The 22,312-nt window shown below is 46.4% G+C and overlaps 1 protein-coding gene across 1 annotated transcript; it reads right to left on the bottom strand.

The window, feature by feature from the left end:
- Nucleotides 1–1,362: 1,362 nt before the first annotated feature.
- LRP3 (LDL receptor related protein 3) lies at nt 1,363–17,756 on the bottom strand. The gene is made up of 7 exons (XM_039327493.1): nt 17,212–17,756; nt 10,816–10,863; nt 9,960–10,098; nt 7,846–8,054; nt 5,547–6,633; nt 4,782–4,914; nt 1,363–3,399 (listed from the first exon to the last, which is right to left on the bottom strand). Exons 1-7 carry the CDS (start codon nt 17,276–17,278, stop codon nt 2,596–2,598), a joined length of 2,487 nt encoding a protein of 828 aa, XP_039183427.1. The 5' UTR covers nt 17,279–17,756; the 3' UTR covers nt 1,363–2,595.
- Nucleotides 17,757–22,312: the final 4,556 nt, after the last annotated feature.

Here is a 22,312-nt window from a genome sequence, read left to right as displayed (position 1 = left end):
CTCCAATTTTGTACCTTGGGGAAGAAGGGAAAAGTTGACAGTTTGCAACTGTCCATTAGTGCATGAAAAAGAGAGAGAGCACAAATTTACAGGATAAACAATTTAAACACCAGCATCCTTGCATTTGCTGAGTTTTTCTCTGATGAACACCAGAAAAACCTCATTAAGACAGTTCACAGAACTCAAAAGGCAAAACCAGAAATGTGTTAAACCTTCTCAACATTTTAAATTGGCCTCTTCTCAAAAAATCAGAGAAGGGGATACAAGATTAAAATAGCAAAATTGAAAAATTGAAGCATCATACCCAACACTGCAATTGCTACTGAATGTGACTTATGATCCGACTTAACTATCTCAAAAAGTTGGCTTGTTATTCTAGTGGCCTAGCAGCCAATAAAACAATCTTCTGTTTATGTACCAGACAGAACCATTGATAGTCTTGAACATTTCTTGACTTCTTGTCATGAAAGGAACAAACAAACGAGCGGGTGAAGCTTTATTTTTATTTATTTTTTTAAGAAATAAAAGAAGTGCAGCTCCAAGGGCTTGGTTTCCCATCACACATTTTACCCAGTGTAGACCAATATTACGAATTGGCAATAATTGGAATTTTCACTTAAGCAGTCCCAGTAATAGCAGCCCAGGCCCTGCGTTAGCCCTGTCAGCCAGTCATCTCTCCTACAGCTTCTGAACAGATCGTAGAAAAGCTCACATCTATAGGAGCAGAGGGGACCCATTTTACAGACAGGGACAAACAAAAGAGGGTAGAGGAGGATCAACTCCATAGCAGTAGTTTCAATTTGCACCCACAACTTAACACTCAAAGGCAGAGGAGCTGGGTTGGGTTGGGTTTACTTCCGTGAACCTGCAGAGGGAATCACTCTGAGGGACTTCTTTCCCTGGAGAGCATGTGCAGATTGGGAAGTCAAGGGACAAGGAAGTCACACCGATAATGAAAATAGTGGAAGAATTGCAACAACTGGCAGAAGAGGTGATGCTTGGGTGGCTTCAAAAAACGGTTGGACCAATTCATGGAAGTGTTGAAGATCAATAGCTATTAGCCTTGATAGCAGTGGAGCTACCTCTGAAGACCATCTGCTAGGACAGTGGTGGCGAACCTATGGCACGCGTGCCAGAGGCAGCACTCAAGAGCCCTCTCTGTGGGCACACGCGCCATTGCCCCAGCAGAGATTGAGTAGCGAGCACGTGGCATTTGGAAACGACAGGGCAGGAAGTGAGTGAGCAAATGGCGTTGGCCCCCCCGGGATGCCCCGGAGATGGCGAGGGATTGGCCCCCGCCACCCTGGCCCCAGCCACGCTCACCCAGTCTTCCGTGACCACTGCAGCCACGCCCACCCGGTGGGCCACGCCCCTGAGGGCACCACACTGCTGATGCAGCCCTGGCACTTTGCGATAAATAAGTGGGTTTTAGTTTGCAGTTTGGGCACTCGGTCTCTAAAAGGTTCGCCATCACTGTGCTAGGAGATTAGTGGACTTTCCTGGGCAATTGGCTGGTCAATGTGACAACAGACTGTTGAACTAGATGGACCAGGGGTCCAATCCAGCAAGACACTGTTCAAGTTCTGATGATCTAGAAAAAAGAGAGACTTGAGTGACCTTTTTCTTGGAAGCAAGAAACACGTCAACGTGGGCCATGTGTGGCTTCTCTTTACTTATGGATATGCTTACTTATTCGAGGGTATCATATCCAGCCTTGCATTCAAAGCAACCAAGGGGCAAAAGGGCAACCTCAGTAAACTTTGTGCATATCCCACTCATTAGCCACAAATACGCAGTCAAATGATCCAAGAGGGGCAAGGCTGGGGTTGTCAAGCTTCCAGCTCTTAATACTGAAAAGCTGACCTTCAGCCATGGCTTAAGCATGGCCTATTGAATAAATCACAACTGATTCACCCATAGTACTCCATCGAAACCCAAGCAATGGTCTGAATAGCTTTTTGCACATCACATGAAGCCACCCAGGCAGCGTCAAACCCATCCGGTAGTCCAGAGAAGGAGTCAACTCCATGGGAACGCTAAAACTATTTTTTTATTGAGACTGGCTATAGTAACGGAACTTTGCAAGTCTGATTCTGCTGGACCTTCCCTGCCCCCTTCTTATACCCAGGAGAATTAGGAAAGTGTCTGAAACGGTTCTGCATACTTCCTGCTTGCTTTGGACTCAAGCCATGTTTCTTCTCTCGTTGCTTTGGTAACAGATCTAGCCTACCTCTTGTCATCCTCCTTATTTTTTAGAGGCAGATAACCGTTGTATCTATCCTCAGAGCATCATGGAACTGAACGAGGAGAAGAGAGAGAGAGAGAGAGAGAGAGAGACTATGAACACTCTTTCTCCCTAGCTGTCTGTAAGCTATTCTTCGCTAAGATAGACATGCTGTAAAGAAAGAGACAAAGGAGAGGGGGAGGTGTAGGTGGGGTGGGGTATCCTCCCGCGGCACGCGCATGGTGGAGCTAGCGAGGTGACGTGCACCATGGTGTCACTGCAGTTAGGATGTGGGTTATGGGACCTGCGCTATTTGTCTGGTCATGGTGCACACAAGATTATGGTGGGCTTCTGCGTGTCAACATGACCCTTTAGCACACCAGCAAAGACTCGTCATCACTGGGACTGACTTCAGGGGCAGGGAGAGGGGAGGGGGCTATTGGCACTTGCATGGAATGGCAACAAGTCAGGTGAATGCCGAAAGGTTCTTCGTGACACGAGTGCGGGTCACCACTGGGCTGGCGTTCCTCCCAAAAAGGGACGGCTCCGTGGCCTTCAGGGTACCCAGACTCCCAGTTTTTTAAGGGCATTGGGTGATGCGGCTCTTCCCTCAGCGGCTGATCCCGCTGAGATGGTCTACCCTCTCCAGCTGTCCTGCCACATGCCAGCCTGCCCCGTTGATGAATTTCTGTCACTCTTTCCAGCAAGGGGTCCCTAAAAGTTCTTCCTGAATCTGCCTTGCCGGCTTGTGCGAGTCTGCCCTCGGGGGCTTCTTCGGCCTTGCAGCTGTGCTCGCTCTCAGCGTCCGGCAGAGCAGCTGGGAAAGGGCTTGGCACACTCTCCCCAGCGGACGGGCCTTCTGCTGCTTCTGCCTCCAAGGCCAAGGGGCTGTTCCCGGGTTCGGACACCCCTCCAGGTGGGCCACAAGCGTTTTCAGGAGTAGCGGGGAGACTCTCGGCAGGCATTCCGTCTGTACAGTTGAGGATCCCGTCCCCCAGGACCGTCTGGGAGGTACGGGCAGGATTCAAAAGCGGAACCTGGCCTCCTCTCGCTCGCGGCCTGTGAAAGAATCTGTTCCAGAGTCTGCCCAAACGCTGGCGAGAAGAGCTGCGCCTTGAGGAATGGCGCCTCATTTGCCGCCTCATGGCCGTTCGGATGTTCTGCAGCATGGAAGCCTGAAAAGATAAATAACCCGCATATTTCCCGTGGTGAGTGTCATCAAAACTTCAAGACAGAGGTGGGGAACGACAGTCCCCTTTATGAATTGTGGACTTCAACTCCCAGAATTCCTCAGCCAGCGATGGCTGGCTGAGGAATTCTGGGAGTTGAAGTCCACACGTCATAAAGGGGACCGTCGTTCCCCACCGCTGCTCTAAAGGCTTGCAAGCATCTGACTTACAGACAGGCTTCGACGTACGGCCACAACTGAGCCCGACATTTCTGTGGCAAAGCGAGGCAGTTGCTAAGTGAGTTTTGCCCCATTTTATCACCTTCCTTGTCACAGTTGTTAAGTGAATCGTTGTAGCTGTCAAGTCAGTCACCAGGTTGTTAAGTGAATCCGGCTTCCGCATTAACTTTGCTTGTGAGAAGGTCACAAAAGGGGATGACGTGACCCCAGGACACCGCAGCCGTCATAAATATGAGACAGTTGCCAAGTATCTGAATTTTGATCATGTGACCCTAGGGGTGCTGCAAGGGTTTAAGTGTGAAAAATGGTCATAAGTCACTTTTTTCAGTGCCGTTGTAACTTTGAACGGTCACTAAACGAAGGATTGTAAGTCAAGGACTACCTTTACTTTGGACCGCCAAGAAAACAAATCAAGGAATCATCAAATTAATCAATGCAGAGTTCTCACTTGAGGGACAAATTACCAAGCATACCACATACCACAAAGTTGGGTTCTTACAGCACATGCTTCACCTAAACCAGGGGTAGGCAACCTTGGCTCTTTTATGACTGGTGGACTTCAACTCCTAGAATTCTTCAGCCAGCCATGCTGAGGAGAAAGGGAGAGGCTTCCATGCTGAGCTATGCCGGCTCAGGAATTCTGGGAGTTGAAGTCCACCAGTCATAAAAGAGCCAAGGTTGCCTACCCCTGACCTAAAGCAAGCAAGCCAAACTTAGAACGTAGCTCGGAGGAGAATCACACTGGAAAAACGTTTCAAGTAAGAAGCAGGTCTGTGGAGATTCTCCATCAGCCAGGTCATGGTTGCTCCAAAGGTGTTTTTTTTAGGCAGCAACTGGACTTTCTTGTTTTTCTTTGAAGACATTTCACTTCTCATCCAAGAAGCTTCTCAGCTCTGACTGGATGGTGGGGAATGGAGTATAAACCCTTCCATTCCCCACCATCCGGTCAGAGCTGAAGAAGCTTCTTGGATGAGAATGGAAAACCAAAAGAGTCCAGTTGCCTCCTGAAAAAACACCTTTGGGACAAGTCAGAAGCATCTTTTAGACTTCTAACCATGACTCTATGGTTAGAAAAGGAAGGTAGTATCCATTTCACTCTTGACTCGCATCGCCAGGACTGGGGAGATGGCTCCAGAGAGAATCTCTTACCTGTGATGCATTATAAACGGGGAAGTCTTCCACTGGGGGAATGAGGCCTTGTGCAATCAGTTGTCCATAAGAAGGAGGAGCTTCACGCCTTACAAACTCTGCCTCCAGGCGAGTCATCTGGGTTTCGAAGGCCCTGGAATCAGGATCAAGAGAGGAATGAGAGAAAGAGGAGAGAAACTGACTGGGTAATATCTGTGCGGACAGGGTGGGTCACTTCCTCCTTCTTTGCATCTACAGGCAGTCCTTGACTTACAACGAAATCACTTAGTGAGCAACCCTAACCCTAACCCACCAGCAAAATTGAGCCCAACATTTCCACTGCTAAGCAAGGTAGTTCTTAAGTGATTCACAGCTCCATTTTATCCCCCTTTTTGGGGGGCCATGGTTGTTAAGTGAATCACTGCAGTTGTTAAGTGGATCACGTGGTCATAAAGGGAACCTGGCTTCCCCCACTGACTTTGCTTGTCAGAAGCCGGCTGGGAAGGTTACAAATGGTGATCATGTGATCCCCCAAGATACTGCAAAGCTCATAAATACATGCCGGTTGCCCATTTTGATCACATGACCATGGAGGATGCTGCAACGGTCATAAGTGTGAAAAATGGTCATAAGTCCCTTTTTTTCAGTTCCACTGTAACTTCCAATGATCACTAAACAAGTTGAGGACTGCCTGTATTTCATTTTTCAAGATTTGGCCTCCTCCTCCTTCTCCTCCTCCTCCTCCTTCTCTCCCCCATAAAAACAGTCCTAACAGCATCATCTCACCGGTATTCTCTGCTCCTCAGTGAGTAGAGCTTGAAGGCGCAACCCAAGGCGATCACCAACAACAGCCCACAGACCAGGCTCCCGATCAGCGCAGCCGTGATGACCTTCCGGGGCACGATCACCAAGCAGTTGTGCTCATCGCTGCCATCCTGGCAATCCTCCTGCCCGTCACAACGCCAGGTCTCAAAAATGCAGAGGTTGGTGCCGCAGTGGAAGTTCCCCGGCTGGCAGACAAAACAGTTCTTCTCATCCGACCCGTTGGGGCAGTTCTTCTGGTTGTTGCACCGGTCGAGCAAGGAGTAGCACAAGCCGCTGTTCCCCTCGCAGGGGTACTCGTTCTTCTGACAAGCTGGACAATTCTCCTCGTCCTTGCCGTTGGCGCAATGCCACCACCCGTCGCAGTGCTGCTTATCAGAGTAACACTCCTCATCGTCCCCGCACGGGTGCTCCCATGGAAGGCAATACCCTTTGACCTGGTACGTTGCGTTGAACCCGTGGCCGGTGCTTTTCGACCAGGCGTAGTACAAGATGGTCATCTGCCCCTTGGAGGACTCTAGGCTGACCGAGTGCTTGTTATTCCGATATGAGAGCTTCTCTATCAGCCTGTCCGCTTTCTCCTCTAAGCCATCGTACACCTTCACGTAATCTTTGTAGCCCAGCTGCAAGCTGAGCTGCAGAAGGACGTGGCGGTTATCTTGGGTGTCCACCTGCCACGTGCAACAGAGATCGGCCCGACTCCGGTCCAGGCGGAACAAATCTGGCGACGCAAACGACCCGTAGAAATTGCTCAGCTTATTGCCGCAGGACAGATTGGGACAATTCTCTTCGTCGGAGCCATCAATGCAGTCCTTCACGGTGTTGCATTTCAGCTCGTTCAGCAAGCACTTGGTGGAATGGGCGAAGTTGCACTGGAACGTCCCCGAAGGGCAGATGTTGGACTGGGGCTCCGATGGGGGGAGGCTGCAGTTTTTCTCGTCAGAATTATCGCCACATTCGTCCATGGAATTGCATTTCCAAGTGGTGGGGATGCATTTGCCATTGAAACAGTGGAATTCATCCGACTGGCAGCTGGCTTGGCCAATCCTTCCTGCAAAGTAAGGGAGAAGAGTTAGAAACGTCTGCTGCAAGCGTTAGTTATTTATCTATGTATTAGATTCTTATCCTGCCTTTTTTTTTTACTTCGTAAGTAACTCAAGGCAAAGAACGTACTTAATGCACCGTCCTCCTATTTTCTCCACAACAACCGCCCTGTGCGTTTTCATGCCTAAGGCGGGACTAAAACTCCCAGTCTCCTGGTGATTGGCCCAAACTCAACCAGATGGCTTTCATGCCTAAGGCGGGACTAGAACTCCCAATCTCCTGGTGATTGGCCCAAACTCAACCAGCTGGTTTTCATGCCTAAGGCACGACTAGAACTCACAGTCTCCTGGTGACTGGCCCAAAGTCACCCAACTGGTTGTCATGCCTAAAGTGGGATTAAAGCTATAAGGTGTATGGACTACATGGAGTGTAAATATGGAGTGACCTCTTGTTGCTGTCCTGATATTAAAGGTAAAGTTTCACCTGAACTAAATGCTTGATAGACACATCTAAGTAGGTTTCTTGCCAACAAAACAAGTTTGCTGTTGCCTTCCTTCATTTGTTTAAAACTTTCACAACTAAACTATGGCCCAATATTGTTTGCTGATCTCTCCACTAACAGCATCCTTGTGAAGAGACAAACGAGGGTCAGTCTCACAAACACAGCAACATGACACAACAGTGAGACTCTATCTTGGCAAGCAAAACCTTCAGCTTCCAACTTGCTCCATGCAGCTCAGTTCTATCTCTTAGCTTGCAGAACGTTCTACTCATAAATCACTTTATAGCTTTGTTTTACAGGACGTCACCCACAGGACTTGACAAAAGGCCCGAAAGAAGCCAGGATGAGGGCTGGGTTCACACATCACATTAAGCCATGGTCGGTCGATATTTGTTGAACAAAAATGATGAGTTGAGTTCATATAATGGAGGATGCCATAAACCTGGTCTGCAAACCTTTGTGGTCGTTTATATTCATGCAACATGCTGAGCCAAAATCAAGACACACACACTTCGCAGTGAGAATTGTGTGTTGGACATGGCTCCAAGAGATGTGAGTTTATTTCTGGTTTACTCTAAGGCACGTTAGCTTATTCCAGTTCACTGTCCTCTCTTAATCGGAAAGCCTTCCCAGTAGCCTTGCAAGGGTGAAATGGAATTAATCTCTCCCACAGACACGATAGCCAGAAATGGAACGAATCAACAGAGGAGATTTTACCTCGAATGTAAGAAAGGCGGAATCCCTGAGACTGCCCTGAACTTGATGGATCTGAGTGGAAAAAGATCCAGATGTGGTCCCTGGCAGAGATGAACGAAGGAGGGATAAAAGATCCACAGACTTTGTATTCCTCCCCTTTGGAAGAAGGACCCATCATCAACCAGTCTATGGAACATTTGGGAGAGTCCTCCACATCAAAGTTCTTAAAACTACCAAGACAAAAAGATGGAGAAAAAAAAAAAGAAGACATACAAATGAAGGAAAAGCAACCTGGTTCACATCTTGCATTCCATCAGAGATTGGTGACCTTTGGAAGGGATGGGACTGGGCCTCCTGACCTTCTCAAGAACTTCAGAAATGTGTATTTTGTTGGGTTTTGGGGGGCAAGGGGGGAGGAGAACCCTGCCAGGATCCTGTCATAAGTGTGAGGGACACCCGTCACAAGGCACTTTTTTTCAGCTTCAACTGTAACTCTGAGCGGGGCTTAAGCGAACTGTCGTAAGTTGAGGACTATCTGTATTTTATTTTTGTTAATATCTAAAGAATTTAATTCTTGTTATTTTTACCTGATTCAGCCAGAGGGAGCCTGACAGCTTGTAACAAAGAAAACAACAACGACTAACCGGCAAAGGCATTTTTATAAGCTGTAGCTCAGGAGCTACAAACAAGGTGCCTTTTGTTTGTGGAAATGAAGGCAGAGTGAAACGTTCATTCATTAAACCAGGTGGAGGGAAAGGGCCTCCATGACTCTTGAATGTGCATTACACCACGTGACATCATTCACACCAATTTTGTCAATGGCACCAAAAGCCAAACAGGCACAAGCTGCTATGAGTGATGTGTTTCATTTTCCGTGGTGGCGCAGTGGTTAGAATGCAGTACTGCAGGATATTTTTGCTGACTGCCACCTGCCGGCAGTTCGATCCTGACCAACTCAAACTTGACTCAGCCCTTTCACCTCCCGAGGTCAGTAAAATAAGGACCCAGATTGTTGAGGGGGCAATATGCTGAGTCTGTAAGCCGCTTAGAGAGCGCCATGAAGCGGTATATAAATCTAAGTGCTATTGCTATTGCTATTACTCAGTGGTATAATTGGCTGACATAATTAACTTCCAGATTATTTTGGATGCTTGTTCATTATTTTGGTGGGAGGTCTTTGAAGTTGGGCCTAAATTGGGGTCTGTTGAATTGAGGTGTTACAACTGTGTAACAATGTCTGTAGTTCTATCAACAAATAGTTTGTTTAATCAAATGCATTCTTATTCTTACACCTTCTGATACAAAATATTTAATCCTGGGTTATTGTTTTGGCCATTTTAGGACAAGCTATTTACTAGCTAGGTTGTCTCAACACACTAAAGCGGGCTACAAAAGGCTGTGTACTTTGTGGCTCAGGATGTGAAATCAGCCCCATCTTAGCTCAGAATTTTGTTGACTTCTTTAAGTGCAGCCAGTTGCATGAACACAAGTTATACAGTACAGGTAGTCCTTGACTTAATAACCATTTGTTTAGTGACCGTTCAAAGTTACAATGGCACTGCAAAAAGGGATTTATGGACCATTTTTCACACTTACGATCGTTGCTGCATCCCCGTGATCACGTGATCAAAATTCAGATACTCGGCAACTGGCATGTATTTATGACGGTTGCGGCATCCCCGGGTCATGTGATCCCCTTTGGCAAGCAGCCAATGGGGAAGCCAGATTTACTTTACAACTGTGTTACTAACCTAACAGCTGCAGTGAGTCACTTAACACCTGTGGCCACGAAGGTCGTAAAATGGGGCAAAATTTCACCTAATGACTGTCTCACTTAGCAATGGAAATTTTGGGGTTCAGCTGTGATCATTGAGTCAAGGACTACCTGTAACACGCAACCAGGTCAATCAAACCATGCTTAAAGCAGACCATAGCTTAGTGCGATGTGTGAGCACGGTTCCTGCTTCTCGCTCAGCCTAACTTTGATCATGTAGCCCATCTGACGCTAAAACCACATTTTTAACTCCAGGAAAAGCACTGCAGAAGAAACCTCCATGACAGGCAAACCTCAACTACGCCTGAAATTCAACAAGGAAATACATTTTTAAAAAAAAATAAAAAATCACACCACCTACCTAATAGTTATGACATCGCCACGGTCTCCTTGGATGTACCAGCTGCAGTTCATAGCTGGAAGATAGTTGAGTGGCCAGGAAGGGCTATAGAGGACCCCTCGCCGTTCTGTATGCTGCTCTGGTTTTCCACTACAAGCGGCTATGAAAGGTAGCATCAGAAACAGAGAGTTAACTACCTCCGCAGCGTTTGTCCTTCCAGAGAAAAATATCGCCAGGTTGATCTTGCCTTGATCAATTCCTGTTCCTTCTGCTTTACTAAACTCTTTGCTTGCCCGGCTGAAATGCGCTGGGATAGGCTTTTTTTTTTCTAGGAGAGGATCAATAGCCTAAATAAGTCTGCCAAAAGGAAAGGATTTTGCCCAAAGCGAGCCAAAGAAATAAACATGATATGCAAAACTGGTTAAAAGAGTTCCTCATCGTCAAAGCAGAATTCAGAAGCAAAACTAAGTACATTAAAAAAACAAACAAAGATCAGTTGGTCCTGAGAAGTAATTGATTCCCCCCCCATCTTCTTCTAAATCTAAACTGACAGACATTTTACTTTCCAAAATTAGTTTTAGAGGCGAGGTAGTTCTAAAATCTGTTGTCCTGATGTTGTTTCTGGACCCCAGACAGAGTAAGGAGATGCTATTGACCATCTGATGAGTGAATTGTTAAGGAAGTCCTGACCTAGAGAGAACATCTCAGCATTATTTTTTGATCAATACTTTTATGCAATATTAAAAGCATCACCCTATTTTCACATATTGTGAAAGGGACCATTTTTTTCTTAACAGGACACTTATCCGGGAATGGTTTATGAGTCACCAAGGAGACTATGAAAGTTAAATTGTAATTAAAAGGAAATTTATCTTACCTAAGGAAGGGACCGCAGTCTCAATTTTCCCAGTCAGGAAGAGATTCACTGTTTTGAAAATCCAAAAAAACATGAATTAGACGTTACGATGATGGCATTTACAGTAAGATATGGATTAAAAACATACCTATATTGGATGTATTTTGAAAATGTCGTTTACAAGCCTGCTTGGGCTTAGCTTTTCATGGTGTCTGAAGTAGAAGAATGATGAGTAAGAAGAATGAGGCATACACCTGCAAAGTTTTGTGAAGTGGGAAGTCTTGTGGGGAAAAAAATTAGGATTTTGGCTGGCTGAGGAATTCTGGGAGCTGAAGTCCACAAGTCTTAAAGTTGCCAAGTTTGGAGAACCCTGATCTATTCCAAGGAAGTGTTAACCCTGATGAAGTAGGATTTGCTTAATTGTGGTCTTTATAAGCTGCATTTGGCTCCCTTGATATAACCTATTTCACCAGCGTTTTTCAAACTTGGCAACTTTAAGATGGGTGGAAGTTGTCTCCTGCCCTGGTGCCTGCTGCATCTCCATCGCCTCTGCAAACATTGTGACTTTTAAACTCTGCTTTTCTCTCTCTGACTTCCCCAACCTTTTTAGACACTTCCTAGCATCTCCCAGCTTTGGTCTTCTCCAAGAGACTTCTAATTCTTTCCTGCTAACACTTTAGCTCAGGGGTTCTCCAACCTTGGCTACTTTACGACTTGTGGATTTCAACTCCCAGAATTCCTTAGCCAGCAAAGTCCACAAGTGGTACAGTTGCCAAGGCTGGAGACCCCTGCTTTAGCTCATTGGTAGCACAGTGGTCATTTGTAATGCAATGTATAATGTGAGATTTGTAGCTCAACATGTTATGCAGACCAGTTTAATGCAACTTAGTCAAAAGTTCCTGCCTATGCAAATGGTAGCTCACCCCTATGCTGGAAATGTAAAACAGCAATAGGTTCATACTATCATATGTGGTGGGAATGCCCAAAGACTCGTGAGTATTGGAACAGGACACGAAACTGGTTGAGGGATATATTAACACTGGACTTAAGAGTTAAACCTGAACCCTTCTTGTTGGGAATAACGACAGAAAAATATGACAAGGGAACAATCTACCTGCTGCTACACATCCTGACTGCAGCTAGGCTTGCTTTAGCGCAGCGGTTCTCAACGTTTGTGTGACGGCGACCCCCGTCACACAAACATTATGCGCATGCGCGATGCGGTGTGCATGTGCGGTGGCACCCCATGTGCGGCGCGCATGTGCGGCGGTGCCCCCATGCGCGGCGCGCATGCGCGGCGCCCCCCATGCATGGTGCGCATGCGCGGCGGCGCCCCTGGAGGGGAGAAAATGGCGGATCGCCGCCTTTGGCGACCCCCGAAAAATGGTCGATCGACCCCAAATGGGGTCGCGACCCATAGGTTGAGAACCGCTGCTTTAGCGCAACAATGGAAGAGCAAGGAAATTCCCACAGAGGAAGAGTTCATACATAAAATATTAGCATGTGTGGAAATGGACAGGCTCACAATGATATTAAAAGACAAATGTGGATCAGTTTATTATGAAACCTGGGATAAATTTTACCGCTGGAGGAATTTGAAGAGGACGGTCGGGATTAAAGATGAATGTTAAGATAGAAATATATGTTATTTTAGAACAAGTATTGTATATAAAACTTAGATGTATATGTAGAGATGAAGAATTGATTGTAAAAAGTGGAATAATCTGATAAGAATGTATATACTGGAATGTCACATTAAATCCAATGCTTGTTTGTTTTTAACTGTATTATAAATAAAATTTGTAAAAAAAAAAAAAAGTTCCTGCCTATGCAAATGGCAACTTAGCAGGAGACATGTGCAGTATCCCAAGGACAACTCCAGAAGACTCAGACTCGGCTGTCGGTACAAGCCACAATGACAACATGTCACAATGTTGTCCTTTTACTTGACTTGATGGGTCCTGACTCCAAACGACTCTAGGCAGCTCAGGATACATCAGCGAATATAAGGCCAGGAAACAACCATCAACCAAGCCAACAAAAGGAAGAGAAAGAAGATAGAGAACCTGGAAGTTGGAAGATGTTTTAAGTGCAGAGAAGAGCCACAAAAAGGATTAGGGTGCTGGAGGCTACAACATATGAACAGTTGCAGGAATTGGGCAGGTCTAGTCTAGTGAAAAAAAAGGGTGGCATGATAGCAATGTTCCAATATTTGAGGGGCTGCCACAAAGAAGAGGGGGTCAAACTATTTTTCAAAGCCCTAGAAGGCAAGACAAGAAACAAGGGGTCACGGAGAGAATGAAGGAGAAATTTCCTGAAAGTGAGAACAATTAACCAGTGGAACAACTTGCCGACAGAAGTTGTGGGTGCTCCATCACTGGAGGTCTTTAAGAAGAGACTAGACAGCCACTTGTCTGAAATGGTACGGTATAGGGCAGTTGTGGCCAACCTATGGCACGGGTGCCAGAGGCGGCACTCAGAGCCCTCTCTGTGGGCACGCACGCCGTCGCCCCAGTCCTAGGCCTTCAGCTGGGTTTTATAAAACCTTTTCGCTTTAGGCCTCCGCCACTGTGTGCAAAAAAAAAAAAAAGGTTCAATCAATCAATTTCAACTTGTCGCGGGGAAAAAAAAGGATCTCGCAAAGTTGGAATTGATTGATTGAACTTTTTAATCCCACCCAGACTGCCGTTACCACCCACCCAATGGGCCACGCCCACCCGGCATTCGACGATGCATAAGTGGGTTTTGGGTTGCAGTTTGGGCACTCAGTCTCTAAAAGGTTCGCGATCGCTGATGTAGGGCATCCTGATGGAGCAGGGGGTTGGACTAGATGACCTCCGAGGTCCCTTCCAAGTCTGCTATTCTGTGATTGTTCTGTGACTGCTATCTCACATCCAGAGGAGGGGGCTTCTAATCGGGCTAGTCCAGGATTTGGGAGAAAAACCTTTGCAATGACAACAGGCTGGAGGACTCCAGATCTCCGCAGGAACCTTATTCCCACTGGCGAAGCAAAAACGCTCTCTTAAAACACTCCATTCTACATGCCCAGGACCTCATGTGCCCTCTCTCTGGACTCCTGTGACCTAGACCGGCTATTTAACCAGGTCTCCCTGAAGAAGCTACAATGAGTTTGCTCCCCTGAACAGGCCCAGCAAAAGCCCAACAAAGCTCTGCAGAATGTTTGAAGTGACCTGAAAGGGCCTTTAAAATCCAGCCATGGTGCAACAGCCTAGAGCAGTGCCACCTTTCATTAAAACCACATCACACTATTCCCAAAGACTCTGGCTTTTTATGTTACTTCTATTTATAGAATAGCACGCCTTCTGATGGCAGCAAGAAAAAAAGGGAGCTGGGGAAAGGAGGAAGGGAGGCAGCTGCTTACAGCCCTGGTGTTTTGTTTTGTTTTTCCCACCCATTGTTTATCCACCAAAACTAGAAATCTGTACATTTATACATTCTCACCCAACCTCACTTTCAATTTCCTCCAGCTCCAGGCTCCCAATTGTATCCAGTATCAATGACTTCCACTGGGATCCTATCCTAGATTAGTGGTTTTCAAAGTATGGACTGGTGTCATGGGCAAAGAATCAGGACCACACGCTAAGTTTCAATTAAGCTGATTTATTACTATGCCCATTCACAAGAATCTAGTCAAGTAATGGGCAGCACTAAACTGGGGCTAGATAAGAGTCAATGGAATTCAAGCTTAAAGATCTAGGCTGATTACTCACTTGACTCCGCCCTCCAGGCTCAGCCTGTCCTTCTACTACAACTGTGGATCCCCACGGCTCTTTCAGGAAATCCACAAAGCCAAATCAATGAATATTTTTAAATGTCTAACAACAGCAAGTGCCGATAGATACAACTCCTACCCAACAAAATATTTGTGGACCACTGCCCTAAATTAAGCATAAATGGTAAGGCTCATTTCTAAATGTTTTTTAGGCTTTCCATTTGTCTGCCCACAAGATAATCAACACCTATGATATTAGCTAGCTTGGTAATGAAATGACTTGCAAGAAAACCACTAAACTCAGACAGCATCAAGGACCTGATAATCAACACTGTATTTGGGAGCTGTTTGCCCACAGAGAAAGGGAGAAACTTACAAAGAAGTCTGTCAATCAAATTAACTCTTCCTACTCACACTTTCCAAGAAGTAAATCTATAGATTTCATCCACATTAATGCATCTTCATCCTAAAGGAAGTATTTAGTTTAAAAAAAAGAGCCTTCTCTTAAGTGCATCGTTGATAACTTACAATAAATCAAAATCTGAGGTTGCTAACGCTATGCAGACTATCTCTAGTTCTCTCTATCAAAACTCCTGGAAAAAGAAGTGTGGCTGCAATTGGCAGGAGAGAAGACAGGAAGTGGAGCACACAGGAAACAGTGCAGAGAATAAAACAACAAATATAGCGAAGGACATCATATCCCGATATTACTCAACCACTATCCACGATTGATATTGCTGAAATAATTAGTATCCACAGTGCATCGCTTATATCCTCTAAAGATGAGCAGGTACGAAGTAACCTGGTTAAATGTTCAGGCAACTCTACCATAAAGCCTGTGAAGATAACATTGAAGCTTTTCTGAAATCAGTATCAGACCAAATAGACCAGTGGTTCTCAACCTGTGGGTCGGGACCCCATTTGGGGTCGAACGACCATTTCACGGGGGTCGCCAAACAACGCAGTCCGCCATATTTTTCCCCCTTTTCCTTAGCTGTGCTCCTCCCTTTTATTCTATTGGCTTTTGAAAGCCAATAGAATAGACTCTCTTGAATAGAGTCTAATTTTATTGGCTTTCAAAAGCCAATAGGAATTGTCCAGGCTGTCTCTGCCCTGCTGAGCCCGCCAAAAGTCCCACTCTGCAAACGGTGCTGCACCAGTTGAGTAGTCCTCGACTTACGATCAGTTAAGTAGTCCTCGACTTACGACCGGTTGGGGGGTTTGCGGTATTAAAAAGGTTGAGAACCACTGAAATAGACTATTATGTATAATAAATATATCTCGAGAGCAAAATGCATTTCTTATTACGGGTTCCAGAATTTTTAAATTTAGCAGAGACATTGAAGATTCCAGGGGATACCAAAGAACAGGTTTGCACAAAGAGTCATAATTGTAAGGACCAGAAAGTTATTGCTATGTTCTGGCTTCTGCTGTGAAATTTTGCAGACTCCTTACTTGACTTCCTGGCCCAGGAAATCATTAAATTAGATTCCTTTTCTGTCCTGCGACAGAGTCACAACTTAATGTTTGCCTTACAGTCCAGATTGTTTAGCAATAAGCCCTAGTGAACTAAATGGGCTTCCCAGGTGAGCTTGTAACCGACTTTATAGTTGCATTATTATCTCATAATGGCTTTATAAGTGCTTTTCCTGCCTTTGAGCTAACAAAAAATCTATTCTAAAATGTAGTTCTTCTTCTTTTCTTTTTTTAAAAAGGATGCTTTTTCTATGCATTATTCATATCTGGAAATTTTCAATGGATTACATTAATAAAAGTTCTCTCTCTCTCTCTCTTTTTTTTTTTTTAATGTCCCGGACGCAGCAACAGAATTTCTATGATGTCACCCGCAACAAATCAAGCCATCCCTAAGAGAAACTGCCCAAACTTGTTGCGAAATGGAATCGTGGCTTGCCTTCCTCACTGTTGTCTACCAACTTAGCCAAAGACGCTCCAGAGTGAGAAAAACCATCTCTCCCCACCCACCCCACCTTAAAAAAAAAAAAAAAAAAACCCACAGGGCACACACACACAGACACACACTCTCCGACTGCGGAACACAACCCCTGGTGTGGCAGCTATGCTCACACCCGCCTTCGCTCGAGCAAACAAAGCTGATGTCACTTCAGCCCGCAGTGCCCTTGCACGAGGAAAACACGCGTGCTTGCTGGAGCTGCAGTCATGCACAACCCCGCTCTCCCACTCGGGACCTGCCAGCTGCGCAAATCCTATCCAAGTTACCTGCACAAAAGCGTCTCGAAGCTTTTCTTCCCAAGCTGGCTGCACCTTCCGTTTACTCTACTCTGGGTCCTGCTGGGCTCCTGTTATTTTTTTGGGGGGGGGAGTGAGGAGGGAGGGTTTGCGTGACCTTAGGAGTGCCCTAGGATGTCCCGCGGGGCATCTGCGGCTCTGCCTGCGCAGGAGGCGCTCCCGGGCGCCCAGATGGAGCGGACGCGGGTGGGCAAGTGCGCGCCAGGGATCCGGATGCGCCCTTGCCCGGCTTCCCCCGCCTGCGGGTCCCACCACCAGGTGCCCCCACCGGCCCGGGGCCGGGGGCTGCTCTCCGCCGGCCCCACGCCTGGGATGCCCCTACCTCCCCCCCCCCGGGCACCCCGAACGACCCCCCTTCCCCAGTCGAGAGCTCCGGGACCCAAATTCCGCGCCGGAGCGGGCTGGCCTCGACTCACCCAAGCAGAGCGCCGCCAGCGGTCCCAGCGCGCCCGGGGGCCGCGGCTCTGCAGACGCCGCGTCCATGGCGGGCCGCTCTCCGCGCTGCGCCTCGGCCGCCGGGCTGCGGCGGGGGCGGGCGAGGATCACAGCGGCGCGGGCAGGCGAGGAGCATCCCGCCCGGGCTCCATGGCCCCCGCCTCGCTTGCTGGCCACGGCTGAGCTGGGAGGCCGCCGCCGCCGCCGCGCTCCGAGACCCAGCCCCGCGTGACGCGACGGCTCGGAGGGGCAGGTCGACAGCAGGCAATCGCCCGCCGGGCCGCTTCCTCCTCCTCCTCCTCCTCCTGCTTGCCGGCTCCGCCCCGCGCTTCCCCAGCCCAGCCGCCGCGTCTCCGCGCACCCCGGGGCGCGGGAGGATGCTGGCTCGCCCGGCAACTGTTGCAAGAAGCGCAGCGTTGCCACAGAAAGGCAGGCGTGCGTGCGTGGCCCGGAGGAGGCTTCCTTGAAGGACACGCGTGTCTCTGAGCATGCACCGAGTTTCTCCCGCTTCCTCCGGGGTTACTGGCCGGGCAGGCGTTGGGGATCGCGAATCCGCGCCCCGCTGGAGGACACGAGCGAAGGGGGCTGCCGTTGGGGACGAGCTGCTGGCGCTGCCCTCCCCGCGCGATGCGCTTTCGCCGCGGCTGGGTCAGGAATTCCTGCCGGCTTGTGCATCTCGGGATGCATTTGGGAACTGTCCAGAGTCTCTGGCCACGTACAGAGTTCTCCCTCGGTGTATCTTTTAAGGGCAAAACTTTCGGGGCTGACAATGGATTTTTGGGGTGGGGGGTTCCTGATCACATTTGGAAATGAGGAAGGGCGTCCTTTAAGTAGATCACCAACTTTTAAATCGAAGAATTGGAAATGGCGTTATGTTTGCCCCATACCAGAATATTAGAGGGAGCCAGCCCTGCAAAGGAGCACAGTATTCAGCCTAGCAGCGTTACTCAGGTGGCATGGCTTAAAACAGTGTGTTAGGATGGCACGCTTTGCCAGGGAGTTCTCGACTTATTTAGTTCCTCTAGTGACCGACCACGGCACAGAAAAGAATGACTTAGGTTTTCCACATGTCTGTTGCAGACTTCTCCATAATCACGTGAATAAAATTCAAACGCTTGGCAACTGACTCCTATTTATGTCCCAAGGTCACGCGATCCCCTTTTGCAATTAACAGAGGGATAGAATCAAGATCACGTGAAGTATTAATACCACTCTTCAATGCCTTGGTAAGGCCACACTTGGAATACTGCATCCAGTTTTGGTCACCACGATGTAAAAAAGATGTTGAGACTCTAGAAAGAGTACAGAGAAGAGCAACAAGATGATTAGGGGACTGGAGGCTAAAACATATAAGGAACGGTTGCTGGAATTGGGTATGTCTAGTTTAACGAAGAGAAGGACGAGGGGGGACATGATAGCAGCGTTCCAATATCTCAGGGGCTGCCACAAAGAAGAGGGAGTCAAGCTATTTTCCAAAGCGCCTGAAGGCAGGACAAGAAGCAACGGATGGAAACTAATCAAGGAGAGAAGCAACCTAGAACTAAGGAGAAACTTCCTGACACTTAGAACAATTAACCAGTGGAACAACCTGCCTCCAGAAGCGGTGAATCCTCCAACACTGGAAGTTTTTAAGAAGAGACTGGACAGCCATTTGTCTGATCCAACTTTATTATTATTATTATTATTATTATTATTATTATTATCATCATCAACAACAACATCATCATCATCATTATCATCATCATCATCATTATTATTAATCTTCTGACAAGCCGAGTCCTTTGGGAAGCCAGATTTATTTACAAACCAGGTTACTAACTTAACAACTGCAGTGATTCGCTTAACAGCTATGGCAAGAATGGTAGTAAAATGGGGCAAAATTCACTTAACTGTCTCACTTAGCAACAGAAACTTTGGGCTCCATTGTGGTTGTAAGTCAAGGACAACCTGTGTTTCATAATTTCTATAAGAACTGGCCAGGCCTTATAGCAGGGGAGTCAAACTCGCAACGTCAAGTGACATATTGTGACTTTTTTTTTCCATTGCCGGCAATGGGGTGGGTGCAGTTTCGGCATGACGCCCCCGGCCCACGGGCCAGCAGTTTGACACCCCTGTGATCTAAGCATCCATTGAATTCTTTTCATTCCCAATTTATGAAGGAGATTTTTGCCAACCATGGTGCTTATGGAATTCCTGCCCAAATTTTCTAAGAGATTTTATTTGAAGAACATTCTTTAGGTTTTAAGGAAGCCAAACTTCCTCAAGGGGACTGCAAAAGAGATAAAACTGCAGCGCACAGACTTTAAGAGGACCGTTATTGACTACAATAATTCACTAGATCCTTTGCTGGAATCTTATGTGTTTCCTCATTCAAAGAGCCAATTGGCAATGTTGTTATGCCCTTATGACTCTAAAATCATTGCTGCCTGCTTTTAAATTATACTCTGTAACTGGAGTGTGATACAAATCCCCAATAAAATACACATGCTCATTAATTAATTCAGTAATTATCTTTATTTATCTGTTCTTTAAAAAAAATTTCTCAAAGAAGGTCTTAATTTTCTGCTTGAAAAATGCAAGTGAAACATTCCAGTTATTTCAGAGATGGGTTGAAGCCGAATCTGTATTGTGCTGCTCAATTATTTACAAGGCAAAAAGGTCCACAACCTGATCTCCTTGCACATTGTGTTCTGCTGAAGTTCATTTAAGGTCAGCTGCAAAGGATTTAGCAAAGATTGTTTTGCTGGAATCCTTTAAGATCTATCAAATCTACCCTCTTACTTCCCATAATGGGAGGGAGATTGAAACGTGGAGCGTTGAGTAAAACGGGGCATGAGGTTGATGTCCTGTGACTCTCCCTCAAGATCAAGTATTACAGATAAGTTCTCCACTTAATGACCACGATGGAGCCCTAAATTTCTGTTGCTCAGGGGAAAAATGTGTTAAGGGAATTTTGCCCCATTTTACGACTTTTCTCGCTGCATTTCTCCCACAGTTCTTAAATTAGTAACCCAGTTGTTAAATTAATCTAGCTTCCCTCTTGACTTTGCTCGCCAGAAAGTTGCAAAAGAGGATCACATGACACATACACACACACCACGGGACACTGCGACCGTCATAAATGTGAGCCGGTTGTCAAGCATCAGAATCTAAATCGTGTGACCCTGGGGATGCTGCACTTCGTATGTGTGAAAAATGGTCATGTGTCACTTGCTTCAGTGCCCTTGTAATTTCGAACGGTCACTAAATGAACTGTTGTAAGTCGAGGACCGGCTGTATAGGATGGTGTGGTCCTACAACAGTGGTGGCGAACCTATGGCACGGGTGCCAGAGGCGGCACTCAGAGCCCTCTCTGTGGGTACGCGTGCTCTTGCCCCCGTCCTAGGCCTTCAGCTGGGTTTTATAAAACCTTTTCACTTTAAGCCTCCATCGCCACGTGCAAAAAAAAAAAAGGGGGGGGGGGTTCAATCAATCAGTCAATTTCAACTTCTCGTGGGAAAAAAAAGATCTTGCAAAGTTGGAATTGATTGATTGAACTTTTTAGTCCCACCCCGTCTGCCGTTACCACCGCAGCCACGCCCACCCAATGGGCCACACCCCCAATTGGCCACACCCAGCCAATGGGCTACACCCACCTGGCACTCGACGATGCATAAGTGGGTTTTGGGTTGCAGTTTGGGCACCCGGTCTCTAAAAGGTTCGCCATCACTGTCCTACAACTTCAACCACTGTGCACTTTCGCTCTTAATTAGTTACTCCATAAAATCTTGCAGTGTCCCATCTGCAGTGATTTTGCATATGGAGTTCCGTTTGTGCACAGCCCCTTTGCAGGTAAAATAGAAGTGAATTTCATGGCTCAGGGTTATTTATATATATAACCTTGGATATACAGTTTCCCTTTTAGCCATGTAAGCGAGATGCTCAGCTCTGCAGAATTGGTCCCTTCAAGCATGTTACCTTGCTTGGAAAAGCTTTTGTCAAAGGCTCTCCTAGAATCCAGTGGGAAAATGCTTAACAAGACTTAGACTTGTTTAGCTCATGGCAATGTTATAATCCTCGAAATCATTGTGAGCAACACAACCGGGCATTTTTAGTGGAGCGTTTTCTTAATCCTCAGTAGAATAGTAGAAAACAACAAAAAAACAACAAGGAAAGTCTGAGCAGAAAAACAGAACCTGTAAGATGAATATTCTTTACTGTGTTAACTAGAACCATATTTCCGTCTATTTATTTCTTCTCGCTCAGTCCACTTTAGGTCTCATTTATTGAATTTCTTTTTCATGGGACTCATGAGTTACTTTAAGGCTTCTCCACAACAAACTTTTTTTTCTTTTGGGTATTTCAGAGCACACCTGAACCAACCAGTGGCATAAATCTAATTTTCCACATAAAAAAAGACCAATCCTTTCCATATTTTTTCCCAGATGAAAACAGAGACTGATAGGTTTGCCATAAAAACCATCTTTCTCATACCAGATTTTCAACTCAGAAGCCATAATGCTGAATTGCCTTTAGGGCAAGGAGGCTTTTTTTTTTCTTTCATTTACAATTGCCCCGTTTCAAAAACAGTGGGGTGGTTGAAATTGTGGCATACTGGTGTTTGCTGAATTATTATACTGGAAAATTGTACCATCTCAAGTATCTGTCTTCTAGAGCAGCGTTTTTTTTTAAACTTGGCAACTTTAAGATGTGTGAACTTCAACTCCCAGAATTCACTAGTCAACATACACATTAGGGAATTCTGGAGCTGAAGTCCATACATCTTAAAGTTGCCAAATTTGTGGAAGAACCACCCCCCCACACACACACTGTGCTAGGGTATCTACACTGACAATTCAGAAGCAGTTGATTTAAATATAATATTTACGTAGCAGGTGCTGATTTAGTCCGAGTAGGAAAACTATAACACATTTCCATTCTCCTATCTTACAAATGTTGCTGTTATTGTCAACCTTGTAATATATCCATATTCTGCAGGTGGCAGTTTTATGCTCTTCAAATGTTTAATGAGCTGTACCTAGGGCAAGTGACTAAGTAGGAGGAAAAAAAAAACCCAGAAAAACAAATAAATGGCCAAGCAGC

The sequence above is a fragment of the Crotalus tigris genome, unplaced genomic scaffold (genome assembly GCF_016545835.1).
Source record: "Crotalus tigris isolate CLP2741 ecotype Arizona unplaced genomic scaffold, ASM1654583v1 scf7180000024362.2655971311:6658466, whole genome shotgun sequence".
Taxonomy (NCBI): Eukaryota; Metazoa; Chordata; class Lepidosauria; order Squamata; family Viperidae; genus Crotalus; species Crotalus tigris.
Note: the sequence above shows the minus strand (reverse complement) of the source record. Positions and strands in the feature narration are given on the sequence as shown.